This window comes from Neodiprion virginianus, chromosome 2 (assembly GCF_021901495.1).
Source record: "Neodiprion virginianus isolate iyNeoVirg1 chromosome 2, iyNeoVirg1.1, whole genome shotgun sequence".
NCBI classification, from domain to species: domain Eukaryota; kingdom Metazoa; phylum Arthropoda; class Insecta; order Hymenoptera; family Diprionidae; genus Neodiprion; species Neodiprion virginianus.
Genome location: NC_060878.1, coordinates 38,647,941 through 38,666,178, shown reverse-complemented (window position 1 = coordinate 38,666,178; position 18,238 = coordinate 38,647,941). Strand labels below are relative to the sequence as shown.

The window sequence follows — 18,238 nt, the reverse complement described above, 5'->3', positions numbered from 1 at the left end:
ATGTAATAAAATGCTGTACAGTGGCTCCAATTTACCGCTTCGGAAGTGTGAAACCTAGCAGAACGTCATCTCTGCCGGTTTCAACATCAAAATCCGTATAAGATTCAAGAATTTAATTGAAATATCATTTGTTATTTCGCACCACGCGTACGTGTAAAATCCAACCCTTCACCGCCACGGAGTAAAGCGCCTTTGATCGCGAGACAGATTTAGATTTCCACGCAAGAAAGGTTAGAATACTCGTTAAGAATACACCGGTGTGATAACTGACGGTATTGCGAAAGAGGGGTTACATGTTGGTTGGTCAAAAAAAAAAAAAAATCGGCATCGCACACGTGAGAGTAAGATTGCTACAGTATCACCGTCGGGAAAACCGTACAAATTGATTTAACGCGAAAGTAAAAATGTAACTGTGTATTCTACTGATCTTCGAAGTTCAAACAAATTGTTGGAAGAAAATTTCGACGAATGAAAATCAGTAAACTATCACCAATATCAATGATTAACAAGTGCTACATGATAGGTTATAAAGCCATTAGTGAAAAGAATGCGTGAACCATATAACGTAAGACGTGTCCGCCATAAGACTTATATTTCCGCGAACAGAAAATTCTTTGATCAATTCAAGTTAAACATCACACTCTAAACTATATGATGAAGCTAAGTTTTTGTTGAAGAATTAGATTCCGCATATTTCAGGTGTCTAAAATTCATTCCATGTGTTCTATGGGTGTATATAAATAGCGTCTGTAGCTGCCACCAAATCGCGAGATACGTTACGCGATAGCTTCTTGGCGGGAGATATGGGATATACTTAGCACCGATTTTACTCGTCTAATCGTATACAGAGGTTTTCAGTTTTTTTTTTCTAACTCAACAACTGCATTGAATTTCGAGCTTGCGACATTGAACCCAGGGAGTCTGCAAGAATAAATAAAAAAAAAATTAAAAAAAAAAACGGTATTGAATACATGAAATAAAAATGTATTTAGATGATTATTTTGTACTTACGTCTTTTGCTGGCGTCTTTTTTACACTGATTATCACTTGCCTCACCGTCATTCAAAAGTTGAAGTGAGTCTGGTTTAATTTGTCTTAATACCTAGTAATAGGTGATATGAAACCCCTTGTGACAATAATTGAAATTCATTTATTTATGTTTTTCATCATTTCAGAAATAGGTGGCCTGTTAAAGTAAACTGCTGGTTTTGCAACAATGATTCGAAAATTTGTAGGCAACAGAGAGATTGGTGGCTATGTCCATTTTGTGAGCAGCACAATGGATTTACAGAGGTAAAATCATGCGCGTGTCTGAAATGTTGATATCTCTTTATTTAGCAATTTATTTTGTATGAAGTTTAAATTGAATTTTTGCAACTTGCACTTGCAGTTTGTGTTATATGGAACTTTTTCCTATACCTCATTGAAATATTGCTCTGCATCTCATTTGCAGAATGGTGACTACAATTACGATATACCTGAACAACACAAAGGTCTGACGAAGAACTCAGTAAGATATTGCGAGTTGTCTACTCAGAAGGAATCTTCAAAAAAAAGTAGTCTTTGTTCAAGATGTAACAGAAATGAAGAGATTAAAATGTTACATCTAGCTAATTTCGAACCTTCTTCCAATAAAAAATACGACCATGAACTTGCGGTATTGAAACATAAATTGGAGGAAAAGTACAAGTTATGCCAAAAGTGTTCCAAAGTTGTTGAAGGTGTTCTAAGTAAACAGGCATTGTGGCTTTTACAATATAAGATGGCATTTTTCAAGAATAAACCTATTCAGCATATCATCAATGTAAGAAAACATTGATTTCTGTGTATTGAAGTGTTTATCGATTGATATTCATTAATTCACATATTTCACCACTTTCCAGAATGCAAGAAAATGGGAACGTGTATTCCGAATTCTTTTAACAATATTGAATTCAGCAATGTTATTTGACGCCACCTTTTGGCCGCTTCCAATTGCAGGACTGTTGCTGCAGTTGGGTGCTTGCATTACAACTCCTGCCAATAAAAAAAACTTGGATACGCTGATAGCATTTTTTTGGATTTTTATTATCATTTTAATGCCCTTTTCAGAACTAAAACTGTTGAAAATTCATTTAAAAAATGAATATTTTACTGTAGAATATATCACGCAATTTCATGTGGTAAGTTGATCTTTGATTTCATTATATCTTGCATAGTATATGTAAAATAACCTTCTGTTTGAACTGATTCAGTTATTTTTCATGTCCTGATAATTTTCTACTTCTAATTAACTAACGAATTACAATTAGTTGTATGATTTACTGTGCTAAATAATCATTATTTGAAAAAACAAACTTTAACACTTCATATTTTGCAATGTATTGAAGATGTAGCCATATTCTGAAAGCTAAAACATACATATGGCTTTGCCTTATTTTTATGTAAATACAGTATATTTTCTCAGCGTATTGTGATGTGATCCTAAAAAATCTTCTTGAAACAGAAGACGTTAGAGTTTTTGAGATCGACCAAAAATCAGTCATTTAAATTTACAGATAATGGGATTAACTGTGATAATTGGTTTCATGAATTTGAGATCTAGTTCGTTCACTGTTCCAGTGAAATCGAATGTTGCTTTGAAGAAACTAGAATCACCTAACAGTAAAAAGATCCAACCAGAATGTGTCGGAACAACTGCTGCAAGGATGACACCATTTGTCGAAGAAAAATGTATTAAAAATGAAAATGTAGATATTAAACAGTGCCGATCACCTGTTAATATTACAAATTTATTGATGACACCTGTGTCTGTTGAAACGCCAATGCCCATCAAGCCAACTATATTTATGCAAGACTCAGCGTACGTTGTGTTTCTAGTCATATTTAATGGAATATGCTTTTAGAATTACTACACTTGAAATGATATTACATTTTACGGGTTGTTACCTTCGGAGTAAAAACTTTTGACATTAAATTTTTGCAGGACGTTCCGACACGACTCCATAGGAAAAACATCATCCAGTAAAATTTATCGTGCGCAGCAGTATTCAAGTACATCAAATTTGAATGGTTCTTCAATTAAATCTCTGGACGACAAAAATTCTCTCAACGAAAGCCTAAGCACATTGAGTTCTCTCTCATTGAGTAATAGTGATCGCAAACAATTATCTAAAACTCCGAAAATATTTCAAACTAAAGTCTATGATAGTCCAAGTCCCGATTTATTTAGTAAAATGAACAGATCACCAAACAGAAAATTTTTCCTAAGTCCCCCAAAACTTAAATCCGTTACACAAACGTCTTGGGTAGCCGGTGGTTATTGGCAGGCGGGTATGAATGCCGCAACACTATCTAGGTCGTCTAGTCAAAGTTCTGGATTTGGTTCGACAGGCTCAAATTTTGTCCCATCCAGAGAACCTTCTATATACAATGATTTAGATCGTTATTCTGCTGTCTCAGATATGACGCAGTGTTGCCACATGTCGAGGCATAACAGCATCAATTCAATCACGTCCTGCTGCCGTCAAGATTCTGCATTTTTATTTCAAAGACCTGATAGTCCTGTCTTTTCTCAGTTTCCAAAAATACCGCAAGATACAAACTTAATTCAGAACAGTGGCCCGTCTCAAAATTTTCATACCAGTAATCTTTTTCAAAATCATCCTTCTGTGGCAAATGGAAATCATAACAACAACAATAATAATAGTAATAATCATAACCATATCCAAGATGTACCGATGCAAACTATTCACACGACTGTTCTAACTAGTCCAGTCTGGCTACCTGCCTTACTATGCGGTTCTTTAATATTTAATATGGTAGTCTTGTGCACTACACTTCTACGTTAACATTGCTTAGCATTATTGAAAATAGGCTCTAAATTGGACTATAATTAATTTGTTTTTTTTAGCATGTGCAGAAATGTTCAATTCAACAAAATAATTGGGGATTTTTGATAGATAAACTTGTCTCTTTTCCTACAACTCTCACTTTATATATTTTAACTGTTCGTCAGTCATTGCGATTTGCTGACATTGGTCAACACTGAAACAGGCTGGTAGAAACTCATTTCTCAGACTACCTAAACGAAGTAGAAGCATCAGAACAGATTTCAGTATCTCAGTGAATTACAAAAAAAAGTTCCAATAGTTTTCATCTCTAATTACAATTAGTATGAAGTGACTAGTTACATTGTTTCGTTTTTTTTTAAATTAACTTTTAGGTCACAGATTCACTTTCTTGAATGTGATTGTTTGGTTGCTATTAGTAATAGTATACTTGACTTTAGTGTTGTTGAATTGATTCAATTTTTTTTCACATTTATGAAAAGTGTCTCAATTTCAATCAATGACGAAGCTCTTAGCGAAACAGGAGAATGCTGTTTCATCTACACATTGGTATACACATAAGACTTTGAATTTTACAACTCTTACGGGACTTTTGATATTAAAAATTATACCTATTGATTTTTGCAATGCTCGTCACGAAAACTAATTTGTAAAAAAACTTTTTGATATTTAGTAAGCTTACAAATTCTGGAAAAAAAAAATGTAATCTAAGGTATAAAAGCGTTACACTATGCTGTGTTAAGAATTTGTTCAAGTCGCATTTGTGTTATATTTTTCAACTTGTGATATAATTACTTAGTAGTATAATCATTATTTCGTAAAGACCACCAATTATCTTGGTACAAAATTGCACATAATTTTCAGTAATATTGCTCAAACACCTTATTTGCTGGTAATCAAGATGTGTAAGAATTCATTGTGTAATTGCGATTAATATTTGCCTATGGGTAATGGTTTTTCCATGTTTTTTCGTTTTAATATCATTATCAACAACAGAATTGCAATTAAAATAGTACTGCCAGTACCAATATACTATTCTCTATTTCTATTTTCAACAGTCACTATCACAGAGCTTCCAAATAGTTAATTTAATGAACTGTAAACCAATAAGACTGCGGTAAACAAATTTTGTTCACATACTATACATATTACATACACCTTTTTTGCCAATGTAAGTGAAATAAAATTTTTCAGTTAGCACCTATAGTAAGTGAACTCAGTGAAGTAAATTTGTACTGTGCTATCTGAAAAATTCGAATGGTAGAGTTTCGTCAATATTTCATATATTTTATAAAATGGATCTGTATTACATACATACATACATCAATACGTAATTTAATCATGATTTTGTACAGAACACTTTACCTATGGTGTATTTGTTAAACGAAAAATGCTTTTTGTTAAACCCGTTGAATGCATTCAATATAAAAGTGAATAAAACAATAGAATGGTTTCAATTTTCCACTTTTTTTTTTAAACAATGATTTGATTTCTGAGGGTCACTCATCGTTTTTGAATAACCACTTTCTTTTCTTCTTACAAAGCTTCTGCACTTTCACATATTGGATCGTTTCATTCCTATATGACGAAAAACTTGTTCTAAGCATTACGGAGCTGGTGATTTACTGTTAAAAAGTCAACCGTTTAGAAATAACAATAAATACACAAGTTCTATGTTAATTTTGTCAGAAACTCCTGTATCTCGAATCGGAAATTGAATCTGGTATGTTGTTTGCCAGCTAGGACTATTTACACTTTGAACAAACCATTTACTTCTCATTTCACCATGCAAGTTTGTATCAAAATTCTATAGAGCATGATAAGTATATTAATACAATTTTTTTTTGATTACCACCCTAATACTTAATAATTTCAAGTAAAAAATAAATTGATGGTGATATTTTAATTCACTCCAACATCATTTTCATTTCTTCTTGACACCCTTCCATTATAACTGGTATTACATATGGTTGGATAAATAGATTGTGTTCCATGGCAATTTTTTTTTCATCTTGTTGAGTTTATGCATCCTCGTATTCATTCAGGAACAGGGTAACACAAACTCACAGCTTGACTATGCTACTCTATGTAATGTGAAAATTTAAAATTTTATTCATATGCGTTCCAACACCAAGACATTTTACCCAACTTGAACTTAAAATCGTATTGAACAAATCAGAATACTATAAAATCATCAAATTACTTTATAAAAAAAAAAACGTACATAAGCAAAGATACACATGTTTGTATAATATTCAAATATATTACACAGAGTAATATCTGTTTGTAATATTCGTTTTTCTTGTCTTTTTTAACAAGTGAAGTGAGGTATCAATTGCAAATCAAATCTCTAGCATTGGGCTACTGCCTTTTCTTCAATCAACACATTCTGAAGGTATGGCAGTGAACTCTCGATCTTGAACGCTATTGGACAGGATTGATGGGGAGCTGATAGATCGAAGCCTAAATGTCTCAAGTCCGGCTCATTCAAAGATGCTTTCGGCTTGAGAAAACTTTACAAAATTATTAACAAGTTTTTAAGTCATCTATATGCTAGTGTTAAATAGCAAAAGCACTGCCACAAAAAATCTAGTTACCGAACAGATGATGCATTCTCATAATTAGGAAAATCATCTTGATAATTAGTGCGCCAAGGGCGTGTCGGCTTACTTTCAATAAACCATTTATGTCTCATGAATTCAGCCAACCCATATTTTGTCATATTACCATAGACTTTAGCATAGTCTTGAGCAGGTAGCCATTCTTTGCATCTATGTTATGAATAAATGATTCTATATTTTTATTGAAAATCTATTATGCTATATTTACCGTGCACTAAATGTTCTACGCAAAGGCCTATCCTGTCCTTGTGGTAATATTTTGAAACTCAGATCATTAGTCGTTGTCCAATTATTATGATACTTTGTTCCGTGGTGGTCGATCAACAGTCTAGCTCCAATTCCCTTATTTCAAACAGTATGAATGTCAATATTGCAAATGATTAGTAGTAAAAGTAACTTGTGATGAAAAGTAAAAATATCTGGGTAATTATTAACAATAACTTTTCATTATTAGTAATAAATACTCCAAACTAATTATAATACTTTTCTGTCAAATACCTGAGTTGATATTCTTTGCTTCCATGCCTCAAACTTGGGTCTTGTCAATAGTTCGGTTTTGTATGGTCGGTAACTAGTTTCATATAAACTAGCCCATTGGTCCTTTGCCACCGGTGTCACTGGTACAGAGTCTTCGAACCAGTTACCTTCCAGTACTCCAGGCCGATAAATTCTCTCCGATATCTTTGGAACTCGATTAGAGTCTTTTTTTGTAATGATTAGCGGATGTATGGATATTACAGAGCCTTCTGGTTTGAAATTCATTGCCTCCATAATGATGTGTGATCTTTTGATTAAATTACATGGTTTGAAGATTTAATAATTTGCGAAACGATACTTTTAAATGTTGTACAAAAATTGAGATTTTGGAAATATTTTTCCTACAACAATTCAAACTTTGTTCATACACTGGTATCCAATCTTGAAGCCGATCTTAATATATTTGCAAAGACAGTACAGACAGCCTCTACAAGTTTGGCAGGCAAGCACGTTTCACATCATAGAGAGAAAACACCGTTTTTATTTCTTTGTTTCGCGTGATTACAACCAATCAGAAGTAAATACATATTATAATGAAGTTTTATTAAGTGCATGGAAAAAAATAAGAACACATTTGATTCCATTTTCATGATTTTTTTTTCTTTTATGTAAGCATCATTATTTCTGGTAATTAATTTACCTGATAATAATTATTTAAATATAATCATCGTAAATTAATTTATAATTCAATGGTAATAATCATTACAATGAAACATTTGCTGTAGCTATAGCCTTTCTACACCTTGCATATTCAATATAAGATAAATAATGAATTTTTTTGTTTCAGAATGGACCTACACAATGTCGTATTGCTGCAATAAGGTTGATTGTAAATAGGTCTCAGTTAACGTATTAAAGGTCAGAATATAATACATATATAACATATGTACGCTTGTCTGTACAATTATTCATAAATGAAAATTGTTCAAAACATTCGTAGTAAATTGGTAAATCATTCATTAGTAAAATATCTCTGTAAAACCCACCTATGGCTTAAATTTTTGAGAATGATAATTTGGAAAGAAATACATCTAACTCAACCCCACTGCAATTTCAATACCAATCATAAACCATTCATGAATCAGTGTATTCAAAACATAGACTTTTTAACGAAAAGTGGTAATTAGACATTTGAGTACAGTATAGATTTCAAGAAATTAATGCTTTCTTTCGCCAGACGGGGACGTTCAACGTGTTAATTAATCTCTTGGTTGTTTGTTGATCTATTCTTCAACACCATATTCAGATTCATTATACTAAACGTGCAAATTTATTAATTTATTTTTCGTAATTTTTTTTTTCGCTTCACGATACAACTGCAATGTAGGTATATGACTTATTGTTTATAATTATACTTGTATTGCTGTATTATGAAAAATAATCGTAGCTATATATGTTTATAAGATTTCGATAAAAGTTTGCAGCTTTCTGTTCCATCAAAGTTTGATGAGCACTAATTTCTTGAAAGAAAATTATACCGAAACAGTTGTATCGATTTGATCAAGCATTGGTGCCCACCAAGTTTTGATAAAATGAGTCAGTTAAAAAGTTCCAAACCTCTGAATAACCTTTTTATTATGACATAGTAGTCGCCATGGAGCATATAATATGTTTATATTCTAATTATTTATTAGATGCTGGGACTACGGTTTTATGAAATGCAACATTTCAAAGCCTAAAATTTTTCCTATAAAAAAATATATCACAAAGCATGAGAACAATGCTGTATAACGATTTTCTGGAGCAGTTATTGCCCACTTTGATTGAACATGAAACTCTAAAATAGATTTCCGTTTTGTTCTCTTTACGTCTCTTTTCCTTCAATTTCTCTTGCATTCTCTTTAATGTTTTCCTCCACTGGAATAAAGGATTAGAAAAATTGTGAATGATACAAAAATCGTAAATAATTTATATATAAAGTAAAGATGGCTACCTAGATGCGCTAATATATCTGTAGCATATAACAGACTTTGAAACGTTAACATTAAGCACGATCAGCAATAGTTATGCACACATACATGTACACATGGGAATAGTAAGAATTAAAGTTCATTTTTCAGACGTTATTATCGAGTACAGAATTGTGTAAGTTCAGCATATGTATGATTATGTACAGACACATCGACCAGACATCTTTCGATGTTAGCTTCGTTCATTTCATGCTTGCCTTGTGTCAAGAGAACCTCATTTTTCAATTTTCGTTTCAAATGAAACGGAAAAATCAAAATAATACTATTCGAAACGAATATCCGAAAATTACATTTCAATCAATAGTCAGGTAGGTAATCTAATACAACTATTTGTGTGATGGCGAATTTCATCAAGTGATCTAGATTAAGTTTTGTTCAGAAGTTTTTCTTTTTGTTTTTTTTATTTTTGCGTTTTCTATCTAAATATTATTTACAGTCGCAAAGCAACGAAATGATTGCTAATAATAATGCAGTCATATTGTTATGCTCTGACTGTTTTTCACCTTAGATTACTTAATTAAGTAGTTCTTTCACATTTTTCGAAAAACACGTCGAGTATGTGTTTCATATAATTGTAGAAATTATTGATTGAAATATTACAAGTTCAAACGCTCAAGTTCATATCTAAGAAAAAAATATTCATACCCTTGTACATTCATATGATGTGTAATCTGTTGAAATCATATTTGCCGAAAATAAAGAAATACATTGATGGGAAAGATAAGTTAAATTCTGCTAATAGGAAATGTTTATTACTTCGTTACGATAAACTATATTCATCTTAATGCCTGTAACCAAATTTAGGAACTGGGTTACTACTTCATAATATTTAAAAAGACTTTTTAAATTTTCTTTTTGTTAAATTACTACTTAAATTACCGTAAGTTACGCAAAGCAACGCATTCCGCCACATCATAGAGGTACATGTATAGAATATATATGTATATTCGTTCAAAAAGAAAAAAGCTGTGCAAAATGAGCATAAGTTAAATTATAAATATGAAGGCTCAAAGGATGGATTCTTTAGTTCATTTACATGTATTGTATAGTTTGGTTGAAATCAATAAATGATTATTATTATTGTTATTCATTCGCACTGGTCTAATATTAAAGTTTCCTACATTGCGTATGTGTGCAATCAAATCTTACGAGCCTCTGGCATGGACAGAAAGATTATAGATAATAAATTAATTTAAATACGTAATAAAAATAGACGAAACAAAAAAAGGCTTAAATTTTCATATCACTACAAAATACAGGTAATAAGTCTAGAAAGAAATAGTAATGCTACGCACATCGAAATTCCTTTGAACAAATTCAAACCTTGAATGTCAAATCACAGAGGAAAGGCTATTTGCACTTAGTTCCAACTAAGTGAGCCATCCAAAATAATTCAAGGTTTGCATTTGTCAATAGAAACTTACAATCGCTGAAAATAATATAGCTATCATAGGAAAAACTATTAGCATTATAAATATTTTAAGTCGCAATCATTCTCCTACAATCTCACAACATATCGCATGTCCTATTGTGTACATTCGAGTGTATAAACTTAAAATGTGACATAATTTCTATAAAAGTGTGAAAATGGAGAATATTAAAAAAATCTCATTATAGAATTTCAGTAAGAAGCGAAAATCGAAAGATAATGCGAAAGTGACAATAATACCTATTAATTTCTTGAATGCTGTTTCAACGAAAGTGAATGTTTGCTGTTTTAGACATATCATTCTCGATATTAAGGTAAAAATGGAAACTGAAATTCATTGTTTTGTGAGCTACTATTTTATTCTATTGCATTATACGACAATTACGACTCTTGTCCCCTGCCGTATGTTCAAAGAAAATATCGAGTCGGTATATGCACCCATATTGATTGGAAATAGGACATACTATATTATTATACATCAATAGTATTACATAGCACTTTCCAGCATGTGCTTCAATTCAAGGAAGTGAACAAAATCAACGGCGCTTTCCCCAGATACAGTACATCTCTATGGACTTATCATTTGTTAGCACCTTATGTATTATAAATTATACCCACATCTGTTATTCTTCTCTTTTCGTCATGAATCGAAGCGGTCTTACGCTCATTTTCTGAAACACGAGGAACATGAATTGTTATTGATTATATCGAGTATAAAATAATTACAAATTTTTCACAGAAGTTTGACATTGTTCATATAAAATGACTAGGAGACGCAACATGAGGGTGTTTTGCAAACTTATAAAACAGGTGAATATCATTAATTGGAATTTATCTTACCCCTATTTCCCGTTCTGATGACAGGGTTGTTCCCTGTACCCATGTGGTGCTGACCAGCTCGAATTGGCTTAGCAATCTGTGCGCTCGGTCCTCGACGAGCGAAATTCTTTTGCCGCACAGCCTCCTTAATCCTGTCAACTTCATACTGGTAACGTTTTCGGTCTCGCATAGCACCTTCTTTGGCATCTCGTAATGCAGTTTCTAATGCCTTCACTCGGTCCAGTGTGGCTTTTAACCGTTTTTCCAGTTTTGGTAATTCACATCGTAGATCAGCATTATCGCGTACCAATTGTTTGTGCACCTGTTATAAATTTTCCATAAGTCTTCAATCATTCAAAATAATTATGTTTACACTAAACTTTTTATTTGAAGCAGTAGTAATTAATTACCTTGGTTAATTGGTCCAAGTTGTTCTCAAGGAAAGATATTTTTTGTTTTTGCGCAAGGGATCCTCCATCGTCCTCGTTGTCTTCGACAGTCAGAGACTTCTTGATTCTGGCTTGTAAATCTTGAACGAACAATTTGCGCAAATTGTGCAATGTTTGTAATTCTTTTGAAACAGTCTCTTCGAGACCCTTCAGATCCTTCCTGGCCTGGATATCACAAAGGGAATAAAAATTACCAAATATTCCATACAAACTATCCTGAATTACTTTAAATTTAAATGTTTGAGCAAGAAAGAAATATACCTGTTCACGACGCTCATTCATCAACACAAGCTCTTGCAATTTAACGGATTTATCAGCTTCTTCTTGTTTCAATCTTTCGTAATCACATTGCATTTGGTGATGGGCTAATGTGAACTTCTGGTTCATATCCTTCAACTCTGCAATAAGCCGTTGCTTATCTGATATCTCATCTCTCAGAGAGGCAACCTAAAATATATGCATATTCAAAAGTAAGTATTTGCTGGAAATGTATTGAAGATTGTAGTGGCAATTGCTACTGCAAGCAGATAAAAATATTTATAGATTCTAAACAAGTTGTCGAACTTTTAGACGAAATTTCACGATGGAAATAATGATAGAATATTGTACTTGTTTTTGATGTGCCCCTCGAAGTTGATCCATTTGTTCTTCAAGAGCCACTCTCATCTTAGTAGCTGCTTCCTGTTCTTCTGCCTTTTCTTTATTGCTGACTGCTTGCACCTGTTCAGCAGCCTTGAGCTTAGCACATTCCTCACGTAATGCATCAACATCTTCTTCCAAGGCACGTTTACGGGCATCAGCTTCTTTCATCGATTCCGTAAGTGTCTGCATTCGAGCTTCATGTTGAGATATCAATAGTCGGCACTCACCCAAGTCTTTTTCGTAGTCCGAAACCTATAAGATTCACAATTTGATATTTAAAATTCTACAAAGCTATAAAAGGAACAGAAAAAATTTCATACATGATCTTGTTTCTGAATTTAGTTATTACAGGATGTGGATATTACAGATTCAATAATTTCGCAAAAACTTACTTTTTTGTTGCAATCGGTTTGGAAACTTTCAAGACCTTGGCAACGTTGGACTAAATTCTTGACCTCGGATTTCATTTTGCTGATGTACACTCTAGCTACCGTAAATTCTTCTTCTAGCTTACCATTGCTATCTGGAGTAACCTATAATTAAATATGTAAATTTATATTAAGTGTCATGTATCAGTGACCGTAAGTAAAAGTTTCAACTGCAAATATTACCTAAAAAATTCATGCTCAACTGTAATGAGATGTTACAGACAAATCAATTACAAAATCAAGATATCGTAACTATGTAATGGTCCAATTAGAATTTAAAATTACAAAACCGGATTGTGAGCAGAATTTTCAAATATCAGAACTATTAATTGCAATGCACATAGCGGCACTTTTGCAGAGTATAAACAGCTATGCAGTCTCATCACATTTGACGCGATTTGAACAATCATGTGCTTTTTTCCTGAAATTATTTTTCCAAACAAAAATTGTTACAATAATTATCATGTACTTTTTCCCTAAAATTATTCACCCGGACGAAAATTGTTACAATAATTATCAAGTGAAAAACTCTTGCAGAGAATAAAAGCATAGGAATGACATCATTTGAGAAATTAGCTCGAACAGACTTTGGGAGTTATGCCCATCATGTGATCTAAATTTTTCCCTGTGATAAGTGAATAAGTTTATAATCCATCAATGAACTCATCCGCTATATTTGGGTGACGACAAATCATGAGAAAAAATACATCATGCTCCAGTAGAACTCAATCTTTGAAATGGGTGCAAATCTTTAAATTAATTCACCTTAAGATTTTCATCACCACCAATAGCTACACCAATTTCTCCCAAGTCTTTTAGAAGATTGGCTAGCATCTCTGTGATACGTTTACGTTGGTGAGCCGACATGTCTCTTAGTTGTTGTAACTCCGAAGCAGTTGTGTTCAAAGCTGCCTGTTTGGCAAGAAGCTCTTCTGACAAAGCTTCATGCTCTTTATTCTTCGTTTCGACCTATTCAACACAAATACGTTATAACCTTTTGTCAGCTAATAATAATAAACATACAATACATACCTCCTGAGATTTTTGGTCGTAATTAACAGCTAATTCCTCAAGAGCTTGAAGGACTTCTTTCACCTCTTCTTTGGCACTTTCATTTTCTTGTTGGATTCTGTTCATTTCCTGCTGAAGTTGCTCATAATCACGTCTGGTGCAGGCAATTAACTCTTCCTGTTCTTCCATTTGCTCTTTCAGCTTCTCAACATACTGCGAATGCTGATTTATTTCTTCATCTTTGTCATCTAACTGCTGGTACAATCTTTCACGCTCTTCCTCTAGCTTCTGTCGCTCCTCATTAGATAACGATCCAGCCATTAAACCGCCACCAGGAGTTGCTGGCACGGGACCATCGTCAATTTTGGCTGTTTTAACGAGTGAAAAATTTACAGTAAGAAACTTCTGCAGCTGCATACTTTATAATCAAATAAGTATGAATATGCTTACGAAGACAAAAAAAAACTGCTAGTACACAAAACTGGCATTTTATATGATAATGTATTTACAGGATGGTTATTCACTGTCGTACCCATAATTTTTCCAAGTATTCATTCTTTTTACTTAACGTGTATTTAAACTTGATTATAGTTATGAATATTCATATCACTATTGGCAGGTAAATTGAATGGACATTCATCACAATTAATCAGAGAATTAGAACTAAATGGGTTCTTACTTTCAATAATTGGAGCGACTGGTGTGGTAACATCAGGTCCTTCGACAAGACTGACTTGTTCTTCGACCTTTACAGTTTCACCCTGTCGCCATCTGGACAGTTCGGCTTCTAATTTCTCCACTTTTCCCTTAAGTCTTGCCGTCTTTTCCTTCTCACGTTCGTATCGTCGTTTCCATTCTTCAGCAGTCAGTTCCTCATTAACGCAAACAACATTCTTGATAGTCTTTGCACGTTTACCTGAAAACGATGTGAATTATGAGCAAGTGCAGAAGGAATTTATAACTAAAGGGGTGAGTTTTGTTACCTACCAAAGTCTAACGTAGACTTGGTTTCTGATTCGTTAAAGCTGGCAGGGGAACAGCAGATAATAATGGTAGTTCGGGCATTGCCTCCCAAAGATTCTTGTAAGATTCTTGTTAACTTCGAATCTCGGTAAGGGATGTGCGTTTTGTTGCCATCAGCAAGAGCGGAAATGACATTACCCAAAGCAGATAGTGATTTGTTAATATTCTTTGCCTCGTCTAGTACGGTACCTTCAGCACCAGTTTTAGAGACCTACCCAGAAAAATATTGTGATTATTCAAGATCTACATCATGCATGTTGCAAGGCCTATTTTGAATCATACTTTTTCAGATCCAGCAAGATCGACAAGGTACAATTTGCCGGAAAGTTTTTTTTGATTTTCCAGGTTCTCCTGCTTTACGTTTATTAGGAAAACGGAATGTGATCTGGAACTGTGTTCATTCATGTTTGTCACAGCTATGTGCCGATTCGATTTTCCCTCTTCAATAACTTCAAATACTTCTTCGGGACTTGAAACAAATCTTTCAGTTGCTCCTTTCACAAAAGGTACACGATTTTTGTCTTCATGAACACTAAGGTTCACCTTAGAAACTGAAAAGCATTTTAAATATCACAAACCATTACCGTGAAATGAAAATTAGATAAAAATTTATGATATTTTTTGTTTATGTAAGACAAATTTGTGTTATAATAATGTAACGCAAAATTACCATCTAAAAGATCTCGAATCTTGTCCATATAGATTTCAAAATATGAGACCTTAATATGAAATTCAAGATTTTCTTCCATAGCATAAATATGATTGAATATATCATTAACAATGCGAGGAATAATGCCCTGTTTGTTTGGATCGCCGATGACTCCCTCCATTGTGTGGGTTTTTCCTGAAAAATTATCAAAAATTTCATACATTTATGCACACAGAAAGCACGAGTTTTGATACCGCACAACAATTGTGTTTTCTCAACAATAACAGATAATAAAAACAATATTACCAAAAAGAACGAAATGAGTATGTAAGCTTAGAGCTTTGTCATGAGTGTTAAGTTACTAATGTTACTATAACAATGCATGTTTCGGAAAAATCTTTACTTTGCGCCTTTAAAAATACCTGACATTTAGTAAATCGTGATAAAGAAATCATACTCTTATTTTGCAAAGTCAAGTCCGTGAAATTCATTTCTAAAATTGCATGATAATGATTTTTTTCTCGATGTTTCATTACATTAACGTTATCTATTTCAGTCTCATACTTTAACTTGGTTCGACGTTGGTGTCACTTGAAAAAATTAATTTCAATCGAGATGTGAAAATATACACGTCTCAATTTTTTCATAACGCAGTAAAATTTTCGAAGTACAATATGAAATTCCAAAATGTTGTAGCTATTTTCGAAATCTGATTACTTCTATATATATTACTCTCGATTGAAAATTAGAAGCTAATATCATTTTTAGATTATCTACCTGATGATGTTTGCCCATAAGCAAAAATTGTCCCGTTATATCCGGCCAGGACATCGGAGACAATCGACTTTGCAGCCTCATTATAAACTTTCTCCTGCGTTGCATTTGGTTTGAATACTTTGTCAAAAAGGTAGACTTTACCCTGTGAATAATCCATGCATCTCATTAAACGATTAAATTTTTTTCAAAAGTAAATACAGAGGTCAAAGATAGTCATGAATCTTTTTCATATTACGATTAGAGGAATCATTACGCAATATTTAGTATTTACACTGTTCTGAACAAGACGTGATTTCAGATGTTCAAAAGACTTGGTATTTCATTATAAATAAGAGATTACATAGTCAATTCTCTTAAAATATTTTATTTTTGTCTCAGTAGATTAACTTTTTATCTCCAGATTTGGAAGATCCCTGCCACAGTTAAAGCAAAATAATTCCACAATAGTGTTTCTCAAACATCATTATATTTGAGTACGTGAACTAAAAATAAGGCTTCTGGTACAGTTTATGGCATTTTTCAATTAATTGAGCCTAGCTAAGTCGAAGATCTCACATTAGTACATCACAGCTTAGGTTCACTGTCCATTCCAATAATGAATTTATTCAGTCTGTCGGTGTGATTGTAAGTACTGCGAAAAAGGTGTTTGCCATATTCAAAGACTGAACCCTAACTTCTCTATAGTAAGTATTAAATGAGAAAATGAAGGAGCCTGCTTTCTTCATTATCTCAAGTATGTGATCTCATGTCAGAGATATGTGTATTGCAGGTTTAATTATCAATTAGTCAAGGAGTCGTAATCACGCCTGACCAATATAGGTACATGTACTTTGATAGGATATATTCCTACATCTACTTTCATGACACACATTTGGGTATGCATCAGAATATTTGTCTTCACAATTTTTCAATACATTGTCGACACAATGAGAAATAAATGGGCCAACAGGGGAGGAGGTCAGTTCAAAGAGAATACAAAGCTGAAAGAGAAGAGACTCTTGAAAACTGTGAGCAGAATCAAAGCTTATAGTTATTCTTGGGGGTATGAGAATGGATTTTCAGACACTGGCTATTGTTGCTTGAGTTTATACTTTGACGACAGGTATTGTTTTATTAGGATTATAATACAATTAGACAGCTGTCAGCTGAGTTCTGTCATATTATTAACGTGTGGAAATATAACTTTTTGAGGTTAACGTATGCTCCAAGTTGACTCTGATTAGGTGAATTATCGATGATATTTATGAGACGTACCCCAATCGAAATACAGTTTTCCTCTCCGCCGGATGGAAATTTGACAACGAATTTCGACCCAGCCTTTTCTTCGGAGTCATTGAGCGGTCGAAAACGGCACACAACTTTAATGCTGTCTTCGGCAGCGATTTCTCGCTCCCTCGGCTGATCGGTGGCCATCGTTGTTTATAATATTAATAATCTACACGGTAAGAATTGCACTTAGTTAATTTAATTAGGTGCTCCAAAACCTCGCACAAGTTGGGGAATGACTGCGGAAACTGCATTAAGACACCGCTGTCAGATCACGGCCAGTGTTCAGCAAAATGGCCGACATGTATGTGGGTAGCTGGTGACGATTTCGTAGAAATAAGGAAAGGAATACTTCGCGAAATTATTTTAACACCTCGGCTAGACTGTCGTAAGGTCGCGACAGGCTCTACGTGTGTATCCGCACCCGTATAACGCCCGAATAACTGTACTGACAAATAATTACGAGGAAGTAACGCTCGCCGTGAAAAAGTAAGGAAAAATGAAGGGAGCCTCCGACGTGACGGAGCCGCGGGCAGCCATGCGCGACCTGCCAGCCTGCCTCTTCTCGACGGCCGACGACGACGTCGCCCCCGCCGCCGCCCCTGCCTGCCTGATCCCCAATCCCCATGCCCCGCCTCGTTCGGGGCCCTCGCCCCGCGACCGTAGCTAAATTATTGATTTTACCAAGTTTTAGGTCTTTTCCTATACGCAGCTTCCACCGCGTTACATACGTATTTTTTTGTAAATTATAGACCTGTCGTGTTTACCGGTCAGAATTCTGAACCTG

At 33.8% G+C, this 18,238-nt stretch overlaps 3 protein-coding genes across 3 annotated transcripts; 1 reads left to right on the top strand and 2 right to left on the bottom strand.

Moving 5' to 3' along the window:
- Positions 1–19: 19 nt before the first annotated feature.
- On the top strand, positions 20–5,673 carry LOC124298998 (uncharacterized). The gene is made up of 6 exons (XM_046751781.1): positions 20–1,074; positions 1,176–1,293; positions 1,454–1,804; positions 1,884–2,162; positions 2,538–2,842; positions 2,966–5,673. Exons 1-6 carry the CDS (start codon positions 983–985, stop codon positions 3,828–3,830), a joined length of 2,010 nt encoding a protein of 669 aa, XP_046607737.1. The 5' UTR covers positions 20–982; the 3' UTR covers positions 3,831–5,673.
- Positions 5,033–8,054, bottom strand: LOC124299012 (uncharacterized protein C1orf158 homolog). Its single transcript, XM_046751815.1, has 3 exons — positions 6,950–8,054; positions 6,660–6,793; positions 5,033–6,601 (listed from the first exon to the last, which is right to left on the bottom strand). The coding sequence occupies exons 1-3, from the start codon at positions 7,220–7,222 to the stop codon at positions 6,424–6,426; spliced, it is 585 nt and encodes a 194-aa protein (XP_046607771.1). The 5' UTR covers positions 7,223–8,054; the 3' UTR covers positions 5,033–6,423.
- Positions 8,055–9,340: 1,286 nt separating this feature from the next.
- On the bottom strand, positions 9,341–18,019 carry LOC124298995 (kinesin heavy chain). Its single transcript, XM_046751779.1, has 14 exons — positions 17,440–18,019; positions 16,186–16,327; positions 15,430–15,603; positions 15,042–15,310; positions 14,724–14,970; positions 14,416–14,652; positions 13,758–14,104; positions 13,491–13,694; positions 12,690–12,830; positions 12,265–12,549; positions 11,917–12,102; positions 11,617–11,820; positions 11,228–11,528; positions 9,341–11,058 (listed from the first exon to the last, which is right to left on the bottom strand). Exons 1-14 carry the CDS (start codon positions 17,596–17,598, stop codon positions 10,982–10,984), a joined length of 2,973 nt encoding a protein of 990 aa, XP_046607735.1. The 5' UTR covers positions 17,599–18,019; the 3' UTR covers positions 9,341–10,981.
- Between the last annotated feature and the right edge of the window lie 219 nt (positions 18,020–18,238).